Here is a 17,275-nt window from a genome sequence, read left to right as displayed (position 1 = left end):
ATCAGGTGGTTCTCAGTTCTGTCTTGTCATTGGTTATTCCATTGATTAGGTGTATTTATACATTAGGTGTTTTAGGTGTATCTTTTTAGTCATTAGTTCTTATATATATATATTTTGTTGGTCAATATAATAGTTTGTGTAAAACTCAAGAGATATATCAAAAGTTAAATATATCTTACCATCTTCCTTAATTTATTTAACCATCCACCCAATCCAGGTGTCTTGGAAGACTTGGAATATAGCACAAATCATATGGCCTACATACTGTATATGGTGCTTTTGCATCCTATATAAATCTTATATCTGTCATTACCAGTAATTACTCAAACTTTCTTTGTGTTCCACGGAAGAAAGAAAGTCAAAGTTTTGGAAGGATATGAAGAAGAGAAATTGATATTAACAATTTTTTTTGAGAAAATGACTTTTAGTCATTATTGACAGAAAACTGCCCCCTTTGCCGCAGCCTTCAAATCTCGTTATTAGTCTGCATATTCAAACTTTGTGTTGCGATTCACTGCATGGCACGAGAAACATGCCGTCTTCATGCTGCAATATATGCAAACGCAGAAGATTTGCAACAGTGGAGGGGAATTTTCAGTAAAAACTTAAATTTGTGTTTTGTTTTTTTTAAAAAGCAAAGTTATTGTATTATGGACATCTATGATGCTTAATGACCAAGTACTGGCAAGCTCCAAAAAGGACCAAAACCACCACTATGATGGTCCTTTGGTCCTTTGATTCTTTTTGGAGCTTGACAGCTCTTGGTCACAACATGAATTAAAATTTTTGCATAAACAATTCTGCCACCACTTACCTTGCAACGGCTACAACAGAGTCCATTGCTACACATTGCATCATGGGTCAAAGTGCATTTTTTACAGCATGCACCCCCGGCACGAGAGCAATCCTACAAGAGTGCACAGCCAATACAAACATTCCATTAGCTTATCACAGCACTGCGATAATCACCTTCCTGTTCACTTATACTAACACACTTTAAAGGGATAGTTCACCTAAAAATGAAAATTCTGTCATCATTTACTCACCCTCAACTTGTTCCAAACCTATGAGTTTCTTTCTTCTGTTAAGTACAAAATAAGATATAATGAAGAATGTTGTAACCAAAAATTTGACGCTAGCCATTGACTTAGTATTATTAGTAACCATAGTATTTTTTTTTTTCATAATGGCTACCATCAAATGTTTGTAAATGATGACAGAACTTTTATTTTTGGGTGAACTATCCCTTTAAGCCAGGGTGTGAATGGTATGAATGATAGGTTGCTATTGGATTTTTAAAGGAAATTTAAGTGAGGTCATCTTGTCACCCACCACTTGGGAGCCACAGTCACATTCTTCTCCCTGTTCCACAAAACCATTGCCACATTCAGGAGGATCCAACAACTGTAGCGACAGGAAATATGTCACTGCCACATACTTATATTAAATATGCAGTGTTGAGCAAGCTACAGTAACCTAAATCTATCCTTTAAAGAAAGAAATTACACTTCAAGCTACATGGTAAAAGTAGTTAAATACATTCAGACTGCTTCATATATTTATTGTGATGTCTGTGGTGTTGGGAAAAGGTTCCATTTGCCAGCATGCACGGCAGCATAAGTGGCACAGGTAAACTGATGGTATTATTTTAATTATTATTATTTATTTATTTTTTAATTTGCATTGGTGTTGTATTTGATTATTTTTGTGTTAAGCTGAGTGTACCTTGCTTTAACGGTCGTAAAAATCTACTTTTAGTTGTCTCATTTTCAGAGACCGTGAGCTCATCGTTTGCTACATTAGCGTCAGAATTAGGATCTCTGGAGAAAGAGATAGAAGACACTCTACAATGCTCCAAGTCACTGGATCTCCAACCACAACTGTCACAAGATGAACATTGTGTACTAATGTGCAGAAGGCACAAGCACAGTGTGCCTATGCACTCTGAGCTGGTACAAACATATGTGTCTGGAGCAGCATGTCCATCTCTCTCATGGACACTGGCTTGCCTCTGGCTTGCTTAGTTGGGGACACTTCATTTCCAGCGTTATCGTTGACATAATTGCAAAGATATTATTTAAACTGAGCTGGATGTTGACATCACTGAATTCAATGATGAACTGTCTTTAACTGAAAAATTAGTGTTTACTATTGTCATTTTGCATTATTGACACTATTTTCCTAATTAATGCTGTTCAGTTGCTTTGTCACAATCTGTATTGTTAAAAGCGCTATATAAATAAAGGTGACTTGACTTGACTTGACTTGACACTGAATATGGTATTGGAATTAACAGAGAAGGCTGTAACCTCGCTAACACCACCCTTTTATCTGACAGCTCCTTTCACACTGTCAGACAAATGTTACTGTGGGCAAAGGGGATTGATGCAGACTGGCACAGCCACACCTGCGACACACTGCCCATCCATCTGCAACTCCATGATTTGTCTCTTGCCTGTGTATTGTAAGACTGAATACGCTGAGAGGAATTCCCTCAGCATGTGTGATGGTTGGCAGACACTCTAGGCAGGTACCAGGTTCCTTCACTGGTTCATGATTCTGTGAGAGCAAGGGTGTCCAAGATGCTGTGGCAAGCCATAGGGCAATTTTACTGACCCTGGTGCCTTCAGGATATACTGTAGTAGAACAAATACCTCCCCCAGACCTGTGGGCATATTGTTTTGACAGTGTAGGAATCCACAAAAATCCACCCCCAAATCTCTTGTTTGAAGAAGACACCAGTAGATTTGGTGTTTGGGTCACAATTACATCTGGACATACCACTGAAGGGAAAACGGGTGCTTGGGGTCCATGGCTTTTGTCAGCAACCAAAAAGAATCTAAGTTTTTCATTAAATTGTCAATGGTTATATTGGACTGCAATTGTTTTTATGTCACCATCACTGTGACTGGCATGTTGGATATCCAGGACCCAGCATATCGGGAAGTTATCGGTCAATAAAATCACATCTGCTGTTGTAAAATGTCTTCTTGTCTTTCCACAAAGATTAGGACAAAGACTACAGAATTTGCCAGAATATTGTCTGTGAAAATATAGCATAGCATTTGATAAAACTACCCTACTACTTAGTCGATAAAACAGCTTTGTTGCTTGTAGTGTTGTTGCAAATATGTGCTAATAAACATAATAGTTTTTTTTCCCTCCCATTTTTAGTGGATGTTCCAGACAAACCTTGTTAGGTTTATTGAAGAGGCAACTCCCTCCTCCTTGCTGGAGGAACTGAATGTACTCCTCTACACTGCACCGTGAAAACTTTCTGGGTAGATAGTATCTGTCAGGATCACATAACACAGTTCACAGTGTTCAGTTACCCTTACATGGAAAGTGTGTAAAACTAATTGATAAGGAACAGCAAAATGTAATTTACATTTGACAGACACTTTTATACAAAGCAACTATATAACGTATACATTATGAGGCATCCTAAGAATCAAATCTATGACTTTAGTATTGCAAATATACTATATGCTCCACCAGTTGTGCTACAGAAACTAATTATTTTGTAGACATTAAGACTTGAAATTACTTGAAAAATACTCTCCACGGTGAAGCAACAGTTCAATTAGAATCTTGCAGAGCAAGCTGAATCTTACAAATGTGTAGCAATCTGAAGAGTAACAATCTGGTTTCATGGCAAAGACATTTAAAGTCTATCACCCACTTGAGTACTGAGGTTACAATAATGCAAGAAGCAAGGCTGTGTGCCATTCAGAAGTGTATTGATAATGCTTTTAAAGTAAATTGGAATTAAGGTAGAAAACATAATGCAAGTATAATTACATTGAATTTGAAATTCAAAGAAATTGACATAACTGTTATATTTTAACTAAACAAGTTAAACTTAGTTTGCCTGACAGCCTTGTTTGCAAGTTTGAAGGTTTCATAGGCCTTAGGGGCAGAGAGAATGAAATACAATTAATTTCATTGTATTTAATTATTCAACTTTAGTGGACAAAGTGGAAGAACACTTCCAGAATGCATTAATTGTGTTGAATTTCTTTGAATTGCAATTCAATAAATTTTTCTTCCAGTCATCCTGTGGTACGGTCAGTTCAATTCAGTTCCTCAATTCTGAATTCTGCGCAACCCTGGCAAGAATGCACATCAAGCACATCATGTACAATGGGGCCTCATGCTTGCAATGCACTTGCCAAACATTTCTGACACAGCTTATGTACTTGCATAGTACACGTTTCAGCATAAGTGTTGAAATAAAAATGCACCCACACAAAGACCCAAAAACTTGACTCACCCGGTATCCTCCATGATGCAGCCTAACCATGGATCTGGACACTTACAATCTCCTACAACACACACACACACACACATTCATTAAAACAACAGTCCTTATTTATTTTGATATATTTCGTCAAGAGTGGAGGAATGGGTTTACGAAGTAGAAGGCTACCTGCAGTAGCACGATCTTTATTCCACATCATTCCAAGGTTCTGTCCTAAACTCTGACACAAGGTTATAGCCATGGGCCCCACGTTTCCATACTGACATATACACACAGATGGGAAGTTAGTAGTCATTTAGCAGATGATATAATGCAAAGTGACTTATTATAGAAAGTATGCGTATTATAGAAATAATCCCCCTGGTGAAACCTGAGGTTATAGGTGAAGTGTGTATTTACTGTCCTCTAGCAGCAGCAAGCAGAATTGTAAAATAAATATGTACATATGGTGCCTTCCAAAGTTTGGAAACATCATAGGCAAAGTTAGGTTTAAACAACATCAGCATAAGTCTTTATCATTTTGTGATGTCTTTGCATTGTGAAAACAAGATATGAAAATATATTGTTGTGCGCTCCTCATTTGGGAGTCACACTCATGGACTTCGCAGTCAAAAGTGACTGGACACCTGAAATGTAACTTTTTTTTTCTTCAGTAAAATCAATCTAATATATTTTTGTTCAATAATATTTTTTTCTTTTGTATTTTGAGATAATTTTATGGTAATAATGAATATTTATGCAATAATTATGATCAATTTTCCCCATTGAAAATAGTACAAATATTTTTTTCTAATTTTTTTTTTATTAATGCAGTATTTCAGATTAAAATGGAGACTAGGCCTTTAAAATCCAATTTGTAAAGGCAGAATAGCACCTCCTAGTGAGAGCAAAAAAAAAGAAGAAAAAAAGAAGAAAAACCTGTAATTTCATGGTGTAACCACTAGATTCATGTGTAGGACTCTATAGAGAGGCTTGTGAATTCCCTAGTTGTTTTTATACATAATTGTTTACTTTTATTAGGTTGTGGATTTAAATGTATATTAAGGCATTCTCAAAGACTACTTTTTGTCAAGGTTTATATTTTTTGTTGTTTTAAATGTTGATTTGAAGTGTAGGTTTTTGCATTATTATTACTACATTCAAACCTGAACACAGAAAGCATTTTGTTACACAAAACATTAAAATTCGATAAAAATGTAACAAAAATGAACAGGAATGCTTTATCAGAGCTTAATCCTTCTGGGTCTGGTCTGATTTTAACCTCTTATTTATAGCCATACCAATTTTAGTATGTGTGTGTCTGTGAGTGTGTGTAAGTAAGTGTGTGTGAGTGGATGTATCTGTTTTACACTCTTGATGTTTTAGAGGGTAACCCCTTCCTTGCTGTCCTCTTTTTTATTGCATTGTAGTTGAATTATTGATTTTATTTGACATAGTTGCAGTGTTGCAGTCACACCAGTTCATAGGTGTGTGTGTGTCCGCGCGTGTGTGAGTTGGTGTGTTGATTTTGCAATCTAGATGTTTTAGAGTTTCACCCCTTCATTTCACCACCAATTTTTTTCTGCGTTGTGGGGGATTTGTAGATTGGATTTGTATTTCCTATGGTCAGTCATTTTTGACCGAAGACCATGAGTGAGACTATTTTTTTTACGACCACTTAGCTTTTTCGAATCATACCCTAATTTTTTTTGTGTGTTCACATACCAAGTGCCATAAAAGTCATCAAGTTTCGTATCATTCTGGTGAAGCTACGATTTTTGACCGAAGTGACCGAAGGCCACACAAGGGTTAAATAAAAGTTATTTATAATGCATTTATGAACAGGGTTCTAATTGGTCTGTAGTGTACTAACCTTAATCAATCACTAAAGTTATAAAGCAGTGCTGACCCAATCATCTTCTAAAAAGAAACTTGGACCAAGTTTATTCCATTAATCAGGCAACACAGCTGCCAAAGGTGCATTGTGCACGTCTAACTGTGACTGTATATTGCCATTTTTATGTAATCAAAAAGAAAATCATTATTGTTGGTTTTAACAATAATTGCAGGTTATTTTAATTTTACACTTAAAACAAGAACTGATAAGGATTTATACTGATAATGTCGAAAATCCCACTGAAAATGAACACTCTGAAACCTTAAGCAGTACTGTAATTCCACCCCAAATGGCACCACTGCTTGAGCCAGTTTTGAACAGTGAATGCATTTCTTGGGGAAATCATCTGCCCAATGGATGAATTATAACTGTTTCTGCAAATTAAGCTGGGATGGGGGAAAGTCAATGAATTGGACATTAAAACAAAAACAAAAATGGCTGTTCAGTCCCAGAACGGAGCCATATTTAGTCAGTTGCTGAACTTGCTCCTTTCTGAAATACTTCTGCACTTGTTTGTTGAAAATTAACAGACCTTGATGTTTACTTTAAGTTATTAATTGAGTTATTTGATGTGATTTGATTTATGAAGACAATTTGTATTTCTTTGGAACACCAGTAATTTATAATGAAAAAATAGGGTCAATTCACATTCACAAAGTGACTCAAGGGCAAAATGGTGATGGCTCATTGTTTGTTGCTTTTTGCTATTTGGCAGTTCTGAGCTTTAGCCACTTAGCTCTCACCTCATTGACTCCTCCTCCTCGTGTTGGTGTGCAGATGCCCTCGATGTAGGCAGTGCCACTGCTTCTGCTTTGAAATGTGCGTCCCCTACGGGCAAAATAATACCCCAAATATTTTCAGGTTTTAAACTTTTTACAGAGTTGGTTATCACGAAAGTCATAATTAATATTAAATTGCAGTTCCACTGGTGTGATGCAAGTGCATTGCATAAGGCCCCATGAAATGGTTTAACTAAATTACAACATTTTCTTTCCTCCATTGATGCATTTCCAATTGAAACAAGAGTTTTTAGGGGCAAGGACATAGAAGAGCATTTTATTGGACAAAAACTGATTCAATTAATATTTTCAGTCCATTTTCCAGGACAAGAAAGATTTTAAATACTTCATGAGGTACACTACCATATAGATGGCTAACAAACATGAACTCAATTTCATGGGGCTTAACACCGTGTCCTAACCAGATGTGACTCAGCACTGCGACACGCGATAAAAAGTATATCTTCCTTAATCTTAATCTGAGGCCGCAACTGGAACAACAGCATACAAACTATGACAATGATAATCTCAGGCACTGATTATGGGCTTTATGTAATGTTAAGTGTCTAATATGAGTGTGAATATCACTTGACGTGACTTTTATAGCCATACTAAAAGCGACACTGGACTTGAGCAACTATGAAAGCGACTATGAAATCAAAATAAACAAAATGTGTTCCATAACAAAGATTGTATCATTTATTTGAATAATGTTAAAATTGTTTAATATTTATGAATTAGATATGTACTTATCAATTTTTTTGGAGTTCAGTGTGCTTGCAGAGAAAGCCTGCCCACCCGCTCTTCTGATTGGCTATGATATTGACTGATTTTGTCGTGTCTCATATCCGTGTCATGTCTGGTTGTTGACAGAAAAATTGCTTGTCGCTGGAATCTTATCGCGTTGTGTTTGGTTAGAACACTGAGTTAATTATATTGAATTGATATTTACATTCAATATATTTGTACTGCATGTGTCTAATGCAGTGACCGAGCCTGTAAAGAGTGTGTCATCTGTATGTAGAAGGAAACATAACATACGAAAGCAGGTGAGCTGCATCACTCTTCTCTTTGATATTCTCCTTCCTGTATTTCATAAAGTCACGCAGGGTCACCAAAGGATCGTCGCCAACAGAAACCATGTTCTGAGTTGACCATGTCTCCATGGCAACAAGCACTATTCTAGTGTTCAGCTGCTCCTTGTAAATCTGGAATTTAATAGGATGTTTTGTTAAGTATAAAAATTGCTACAGTACTTAAAGACAACATCATGAGAAAAAACGGTGAATGTGTCTGTCAAACTTCAGGACGTACTGCATCAGCCATGTTTACTACAGCTTTGGCAAAGTTCCTCGTCTGAGGGGACGATCTTCGCATCTGTACAAACTACAAAGAGAAACATCAAGACATAAATTACACACAAGAAAAACACAGAAAATAATAAGTAATAAGTAAATAAACTATCAGGAGATCTTACCAGTTCGTAATCATTGACCACTAGTAACTCTACATACTTTGTTTCACTCTGAACTGTGCGCGGACCCCTCCGAACCTGTAGGGAGACACATGGAGTCACAGCTTTAAGCAAGCCAATGTCTTTAAAGTGTTGAAGGAACACGACAGAATGTTACATGTCAGTGGCGCCTGCAGTTGCAAGGCTGTATCTGAAACACTTTTTCCCTGTAAACATTTCAGTAATATTATGTGTATCCCATACATCTGTCGACTAAACGGACGATGCCATTCATTCAGAAATGAATCATTCTTTTGAGTTGATTCTTTCTTTTTAGTGAATTAGCCAAACAAGTTTTCAAAGCGGTGAATCGACTTGCACTGAAACATTTGACACGGTTCATCAGTCAGTAAAAAACGTGATACTAATCATGATACTGGCCATCATTCACACTGAAAGTATTTCTGCTGTTTTTCAGTTGTATTCCTACGTAAACATACACTAGATGGATCTCTTTGACCATAGTACTGCTTTTTTATATTTTAGAATGTTCAAAAATGACAACTTTTTTCAGGGCAGGTGCTCTCACTGATTATTTGGTCTTAAGAGTCTCAAGTCTTAAAGAAGCTAATCATCAAGAAAATTAAAACTCTCTCGAATTGAATTTTTTGTGTTGTTTTTGCAAAACAACAACAAAAACACTTTCTGTGTGTAGCCTCAGATGTCCCTGTGACATGTTTGTGTAATGATGATCAATGTTCAATGATACAGCCTGTGTGAAGTTCATGTTGTGATGGAAATGTTTTAATGAAAAATGTTTAAAAAATCTGGAAACATATTATTCTTTTATCAAATTATTTAAACTAGTTTGATTAATTACCATTTTAATGCTTTTAAAAGTTGCAATCCAAAATATTGAAATGTGGAGCATGATGATTGCAAAAAATCTCATCACATTTAATGAATAGCTATATTTTCTTAGCTTTGTCATTTAATTTAAATATTAACATGAGATTTAGTCAGCCAAAACAATTTTCAGGTTATATGAACTAATTTGGAGTCTCTTGAAATCTGTAATATTAAATCTGTCATATATGTTGAATAGCAAATGTTATTGTGTTTCTTTGGTATTAACATATTTGTGGACACATTAATGTTTTTATGATTTGTGGAGCAAAAATATAGTTTTTATTTTTAAGTAAAAAAGGTAAAAATTACAAATTTGGGGTAAAATGATTTCCGGCAAACGGCTTCTGTAGTGATGAACAGAAGTGGAACTGAAAGGGAATCCATTTAGCTGCAGTATAACACAGCAATCCGGTGGCATTTCCCAATGGGAAAAGGGTTTTTATGTGCGAGGTTACAAACGTTTGTTCCTTTTTTACATTTCCCTAAAATGCACTTTACATGAATGCTCTTAAGTGCTACTTAAGTCGCTGTCTGTTCATTAAGTGCTGAAATGTCAGTCATTCACTGTTGTATAGTATCATTATGGCCTACAGCTTTTAATGTAGTGTTAAAAATACCTGTCATTTACCTAACCAAAGATTTTTCTCTTAGTTAATTATCTATATAATTAAATATTATTTAATTATATTTAGCTTTGCTTCAGGAACATTCACCAATCAAAGGGTGCTCTTTGATCCTCAAAGTGATAACGATGACAGCAATGCTGCTCGGCACTGCAGCTCTGGATAATAAAGAGGAAGCAGAGCTTGTAAAATAAAAGTAAATTATTAAGGTTATTCTCTTTAATTTGACCATATTAGGTGGGTAGGCCACTGGGCCTCACTGCCTTTCTTCTAAGACAGATGGAAAGGAGCTGGAATGAATTTAAAAGTAAGAAATACACACTAAAGGAACAATGGTATAACTTTGCCAACATTTGTTTTATTATTCTCATAAATCAGTCAGTTAACCAAGTTAGAGCCCACTTCAACCTTTAGAAAATTTTTATTACTGTTTTTAATGTTAAATACATGTGATTTTTGTGGAGTAGTTGGAATTTTCACAATTGAATGTAATTTAGTGTAATTAAATGAATAAAATTTCATCATGCAATATACTATTTTATTCTCCAAATATTACGACTTTAATATCGTATTGCTACAACTTTATTCTTGGAATTTTGACTTTTTTCTCAAAGAATTATGACTTTCATCTCATAATCTTAAATTTATTTATTTTCATGACACTAAAACACAGTCATAGACAATGTGAAATAAAAAATGTAAATAATAATGGACAGAAAAGTAACTGTCTTTATTCTTACGGTTTCACGTGTGTTAAACCCATGTGTCATTTAGTACTCATAAATGATGAAGATATTGTGAAAGGTCTTTTAAATGTTCTTCCTCATCCAGTAGCATTGACATTTGTCACTACAGATCTTAAAAGCTCATTTGATTTGTTCATGACAGTTGATTGTATTACGCCCCTAGCGATAAAGATGGGGAGTTTTAGGAGTTTGTTGTCATAGGGTTATATTTTTAAAATAGAGCAAAGTGGCCCCAACTCTGTTGTTTTTGTCTCCACCCAATTTTAATATTCATTCACCTGCATACTGAGTGAGTTGTAGCCCTGTTTTATTTACTGTTCCCTCCCCTTTTCCCAACCTCTACCTTCCTACCTTTCCACAGCTTTACATACTTATTTTTTAGCCTTTTTCAAATCTATGATGTGGATGATCTGTGCTAATAACTATAGTTCAGTCATGTTTGAGTTGTGGTTTGTCTTGTCTAGCGCTCTGTCCAATCACTTTATGGGTATCATTTTGCCATCAATAATTCTGAAATTATATTTTGGGTGGGGATGGTCGTAACTAGGCTAGCCTTAGTAATTTCAGTCTCCCTCAAAATAATTTTAATATATTTAGCATGTTCATGCTCAGCACAGTGTAACTGCAATATGAAAATGATTCAGATGACCAATCAAATCAAAGAATGTGAGGGCTGAGTGTTCACAGAAACTGTCACGAATCCGGTCCGTGGCCTTCCGTCTGATTGCCACCAGAGGTCGATCTCCCATTATACTGAATCTCACACCACACATCACCCTGGACTGCATTTCCCATCATCCATTGCACTGATTGCACACAGCTGTAACCAATCACACGCTCACCTGAAAGCTATTACACATACTAAATAACACCCGCTCAGATCCTGCTAAAGTCACCAAGTATTGTTTAGCGTATATCACTCTTCTAACGATAGCTACATTACGGAGCTATTCCAAATTTCCGTTTCTAGTTCTATCCTAAGTCTAGTCATTTCGTGTTGCCTTGTTGCCTTGTTGTTTCCTGATCTTCTACCTGTGTATCTTGGATTAACCCTTTGTCTGCTGTTTCAGACTGTGTTTGCACCTTACCTGGAATATTGCTTGTGTTATTGGATAACCCCTCGTGTCAAGCCCTCTGGATATTGTTCGCCGATCGTAGACCCACGCTTGCCCTAGGAATACTCTTTGTCTTGCCTGAAATGTACCTGTTTGCCACTGTTTGACCCATCTCTGTTTAATAAAAGCCTGCAAATGGATCCGCACGTCTCGTCGCCTCCGTTACAGAAACCGAGCAGGAATTCTACTGCGGCACTTTTAATAGCTAAAGAATGTGAGATAAGATGTAAGCAACTGAACATGACCGCTGAATCCAGCAATATTTATTTGCCGACTGTGTACTGTAACAAAATGTTGCCATTTTGAATGTCATATACATTATTCTTCACAAAATGTAATTGCTAATTGTGAATTTAACAAGCGAAGACAAAGAAACATTAACATAGAGGTTTTTAGCATGGTAAAAGATCAAGTTTGAATGTGTGCATATTGTGAAAGTTTTTCCTGGTAGACTTTCAGTAATTTCACTTGTCTTAAATGATTCAATGATAAAACTCAAAGTTATCACCCTTAGGATTGAAGTAGAAAAATGGTTGTGGCTTTGTGTTTTATGGTAAAATATTTTTTATGTTATATTAAAAAATGACTTTAGAATTTTTGTTCCACAATTGAAGCTCTATTCCATTAAAAAGCAAGAGATCAGGGACTGTCATTCATTTTGGAGTAAGCTCTATTTTGAATTTACAACAAAATATATGCTTTATAAAAGACGTGAGTTAGTCAGTAACCTTCTGATACCACCAAAATCTGATTTGAGAGTGAATAACCAGTTAAATTTTGACGGCCGTTATTTTTTTTGTTTTGTTTTTGAAAAAGGCTTTTATGTCACCAAGGCTTTATTTCTTTGACTAATAAAACCTGTAATATCATAACATATTATTACAATTTAAACAAACTGTTTTCTATTTGAATATACTTTAAAAAGCAATGGATTCCTGTGGTTGCAAAAATGAATTTTCAACAGCCATAACTCCAGTCTTCAGTCTTCTTGAGCTTGGTGCTCAAGAAACATTTCTTACTATTATCAGTTTTGAAAACTTTTGAAAAAATATATTTTGTTGTTGTTTTTGCTGTTGTTGTGACACACTACCATTTAAAAGTTTGAAGTACGATTTAAATAAAAGTAAAAAAGAAAGAAAGAAAGAAAGAAAAGAAATTCAGTGTTTTATCCAGTTACCATAAAAATATGAAACTGCAAAACTGTTTTTAACATTTATAATATTAAGTTAATAAGATAATTATAAGAGCAGCAAATTCGATATTAGAATAATTTCAGTATCATGTGACACTGAAGACTGGAGTAATGAATCACATGAATAAATTACATTTTAAAATAGAATACGGTTATTTTAAATTGTATAAATTGTTAAAATATTTCACAATATTACTGTTTTTACTAATTAGCTTAATTAACTTTTGACCAGTAGTGAAAGTGTATTTGTAGTGAAAGACAGCTAATATAAGTGAGACCAGTAATTCTAACCTCTGATGTACACATGCAGGGCCCAGTTAGAGTAAACCTTTTGTACCAGATTAAACCGGTACAAAACCTTTACCTTGGCCCTCCTTTAGTTGAAATTGATTTCTAGGTGCCCTTTTCGGCAGCCTGTTGTGCATGACTAATCTTCAAGAAAAAATGATAAATCAACTCATGTCAAAAATAAAAACTCTCACCTGTCTTTTTGCCCGTCTCAGCCCATCTGTGAGCTCCGGCTCGTTCGTCTCCATAGAAACGGGATAGTCATTGTTAATGACAGAGTCACTGCTGTTCCTGGTGCTTCCTGGAAGAGAAGAAGCCATATACGGATGAAAACCATCCCGAACAAAAAGTTCCCATTCGTCAGCTTTCAGTGGATCGATAAAGATGTGTACTACTGAAAAATTATCCATACAGAAAATCAGTATGCAGAAGACGGAGAAAGAGAGAAATCTGGAAGGATGTAAAAGCAGACAGGGTCTGAATGATGAAGAAAACCACTTGGGTATAGATCATATAAGACAGAGACTGTCTGTTCATAAAAGCCAATACATGATGTGTGGTGACCCCTTAAAAGACAGTGATACAATTTTGAAATGACATGAGGGTCAATTTACAATATTTGTCATGCGAGAGGAATCTGTGTCTTACCTGAGGAAAGTGGCCTCAGTCGGATATCTGCCATTCTGTATACAACATGAGTATTTGCATCCTGTGTGGCAGAAAAATGGAAGTCTTGTTAGTCTGACATAAAGAGCAGAAAGTGTATCACATGCAGTCACCTATGTTTAACTTGACATTAATGACGAGTTATTCTAGTAAGATTTCAAATAGCCACCATCGACAATTACTGGTGTCCAAACAGTTTAGTAAAGTAAAAATTATAAATAAAATTGAAAGAAAACAAGCTGCTAGTGCTAAATGTAAACAAACATAGCAAAGGTTTAGAGGTTTATTGAAGTTATAGCACCCCCTAGCATCAGAAATGAGAGACATTTGAAATGTTTCCTCTGTATCCTGTTCCATGTTGAAGTTAATTTTTTACATTGCACTCACAGTGATATGATAATTAGTCATTATTGGGTCACAGGGTCACATGCTTTTTATAGCGCTACCTTATATCTACATATCTGCCAAATTTCATAATAATCAGCCACTCACAAATAAATGTACAGTATTACCTGCTAGGTTAGTAGCTATATGTAAGCATGTCGTCTAACATAGAAAATGCATGTAAATTTCAACATCCTTGTTCAAACAGTTACAGTGTTTTTGTTGTTGTTGTGATGCACCTTCAATTAAATTGTCTTGAATTCTCAGAATGCCCTAGTGTCTATGTGTATCAAGTTTCATCAAATAAGGACTTTATTCAAGGACATCAGGACTTTTAAGCCCATATTTTGCAATAAATAATTACGGAAACTGTTAATGGATAATTAATTGGAGGAGCATGGGTGCATGCGCACCTTCTGACCACATAAAGTTGTATTCGTTTTGCGCTTATCGTCTGACTTGAAGCAATGTATACCATAAAAGTAGGCTACCACAAGAGCGATTCGCAAGCAGACGGGTTCATTATGGTCATCGCAGTTTCTCCAGGGTGGCTGCACGAACTCTGATGAGGACAGCTAATTCAAGATTAATCAGACTCACTGTATTTCATGTCGTGCTTTAACAGTGTTACAAACTCTTTTCATGATATATTAATGGTATAGTGTATTGTGTCATGTTTATCAAAATGAAACCGATAAAAAAGTGCAGAATTTACACACAAAAGATAGGCCTACATTGGAACTCCAGACCTGGCTGAAATTTTGTCCCAAACAGGCATTAAATAATTAGTGAATATTTGTGGTTTGAAACAGCTGGAAAATTGAAAGTGTAGGGTACAACGTGGCTAAGTCCCGGGGTAAAAGGCGCCTTTGATATAATTTTTATCTAAACCACTAGATAGCACAAAAACGTGGCATAGCACTTTCCAAAACATTCCCTTTTCAAGATGCACGTGTATATTTGTCTGATCCTTGACGTGATCGCACGCTGCAGCGCAAAATTGATTCTGTGCTTACTTGATCTAATATTTGATGTTTTTTAAAATGTTGTAGATTTAAGTAGCAAATGAGAATCGCTCAAATTAATGCATATATTTTCAGACCAAGGTCTTCTTTATGATTTTCAGTTTTGTTTAAGATAATTAAAGCAACAGTTTTTAAATAATGAAAGAATATGTAAAAGAATGAATAATCATATCATATAATAAAATATAATTTGTTGTTACTACTGTAAATATATATTCAATTATTATTGGATCTCCTTCAGTACTTTCAGAATCTTTACTTATTAAAATGATTTTCTTTCTGTATTTTAAAATATATTTTTCAAAGTAAGCAGAAAATAGTACAAACTTTGCTAAAGTGATTGTTTTGAACAAGTATTAACTTAGACATTATTTTAAAAGTATTTGTATCAATACCGTGGGCCTTTTACCCTGTGTGTGGGGTAAAAGGCCCCTCTTGCCACCTCATACATTTATAAGATTTTTAAACAAAATAAACAACTTGAATGATTTATTTTCACACAAAATCTGTTGCTCTATTAAAAATCAATACAACGTATTTTTTTCTGCAATTATACATTTTAGGCGCAGTGAATAGTACGTTTTCTTAAGGTGGGCCTTTAGCCCTGTTGTACCCTACTAACTGTAATAGTTAACTAAAACTATTAAAAACATTTTTGTTCATTAAAATAAAGCTGAAATAAATATAAGCAATTCTATGAACGGAGAAAAATGAATAAAATCACATATATTAAATTAATAAATAGCCCTATACGTGAAATATGTTTGACTTAATTAACAATACAAAAAAAAAAAGCGACAATTTCTATGTTTCTGTCCATTTGTCTAATTTGCAACAAGTTCACAGAAAGGAAATCAAGACGGCAGAAAGCCATCAAAAATATGTTTTTCTTTATTTTGAAAAGCATGGTGTTTTGTTGTTATTGTGACTGTACACAAATAAAAGTAGACCCTTTATAGTTTCACATGATGTCTCACTCTTCGTTTCTGCTGTAATAAGGAACAAATTCAAGTGATTGCGCAGGCGCCTCACGTGCGCGTGCGCACACGCACACACACACACAACATATCAGTTCTAGTATACTTGACATTGCAGCCTGTTCATTACCAAAATAAATAAGGTTCAAAACATAATAAATAATAGTTTAGCGTCCAAATATGTCATGATGGAAATTGTTGAGTGGATTCGTGCCGAGTAATGCCGAGTTCACACACGCACACGCAGTGTAAATTATCAAAGACGCGATCTGAGGGAATCGCCGACGCATCGCCGATGCCCATGAAATATTTGGCATGCTAAATATCTGGAGCCGTCGGCGATTCACAGTCACGCTGTGTGAAATGAGTTCTGACTGAAAAACACATCGGCGATGACCTTCAGCCAATGAGAGACCAAGATACAGGGCAGCGGGAAGTTCGGGGAGGAGTTTTATGAAACGTAGTTTGCGGACCAGTGTTGCCAATTGTTTTTTATGTCAGCAGGTTGAAGCGACCCCAATAACATGATATTTAGGCCCTGGAATGTGAATTGTACCAGCAGAATCCCGCCCAAAAAATTTGTATTTTACCCCCGAATGCAATTTTTACTGGGGGACCCCCTCGAAAGCAATTGGGCTATTTTCAGGCTAGTTTTGAGTAGTAATTGGGCGGGTTTTGTAGCGAAAACCTGGCAACCCTGCACCAGACAGAGCTGTCGGCGATTCTTCCTATTGTAAAGTCATGCAGTGTGTAACCTCCTGTCGTCGTTCCATCGTGCAGTGTGAACACAGCAACAACTGAATGCTACCCCAGATAGCCGTTCAGTGTGAAACCAACAGTGATGCGACGTCTTTGAAAATCGTGCAGTGTGAACTCGGCATAAGAGTGAGCCCAACGCCCATTTCAGTTTCAGCAAAAAAATTTTTTTGGCTTGATGTTTAGCTACTTATACTATTTTTCTGAATACCGTTCAATTTAAAG

The 17,275-nt window shown here is 35.7% G+C and overlaps 1 protein-coding gene across 1 annotated transcript in view; it reads right to left on the bottom strand.

Moving 5' to 3' along the window:
* The window catches only part of adam11 (ADAM metallopeptidase domain 11), a 64,469-nt gene that overhangs the window by 14,660 nt on the left and 32,534 nt on the right, over positions 1 to 17,275 (bottom strand). Inside the window, exons 7-17 of the mRNA XM_016239957.1 lie at positions 13,891 to 13,951; positions 13,437 to 13,543; positions 8,394 to 8,468; positions 8,231 to 8,302; positions 7,958 to 8,124; positions 6,881 to 6,965; positions 4,430 to 4,520; positions 4,274 to 4,325; positions 3,193 to 3,292; positions 1,333 to 1,404; positions 815 to 907 (exon numbers count right to left, since the gene is read on the bottom strand). Coding sequence (XP_016095443.1) covers positions 815 to 907; positions 1,333 to 1,404; positions 3,193 to 3,292; positions 4,274 to 4,325; positions 4,430 to 4,520; positions 6,881 to 6,965; positions 7,958 to 8,124; positions 8,231 to 8,302; positions 8,394 to 8,468; positions 13,437 to 13,543; positions 13,891 to 13,951 — 975 coding nt within the window. The remainder of the gene's footprint in view (positions 1 to 814; positions 908 to 1,332; positions 1,405 to 3,192; positions 3,293 to 4,273; positions 4,326 to 4,429; positions 4,521 to 6,880; positions 6,966 to 7,957; positions 8,125 to 8,230; positions 8,303 to 8,393; positions 8,469 to 13,436; positions 13,544 to 13,890; positions 13,952 to 17,275) is intronic.

Source organism: Sinocyclocheilus grahami, unplaced genomic scaffold (assembly GCF_001515645.1).
Source record: "Sinocyclocheilus grahami isolate Dianchi unplaced genomic scaffold, SAMN03320097.WGS_v1.1 scaffold578.1, whole genome shotgun sequence".
NCBI lineage: Eukaryota > Metazoa > Chordata > Actinopteri > Cypriniformes > Cyprinidae > Sinocyclocheilus > Sinocyclocheilus grahami.
The sequence above is the reverse complement of the archived record's forward strand: the minus strand, read 5'-3'. Positions and strand labels throughout refer to the sequence as shown.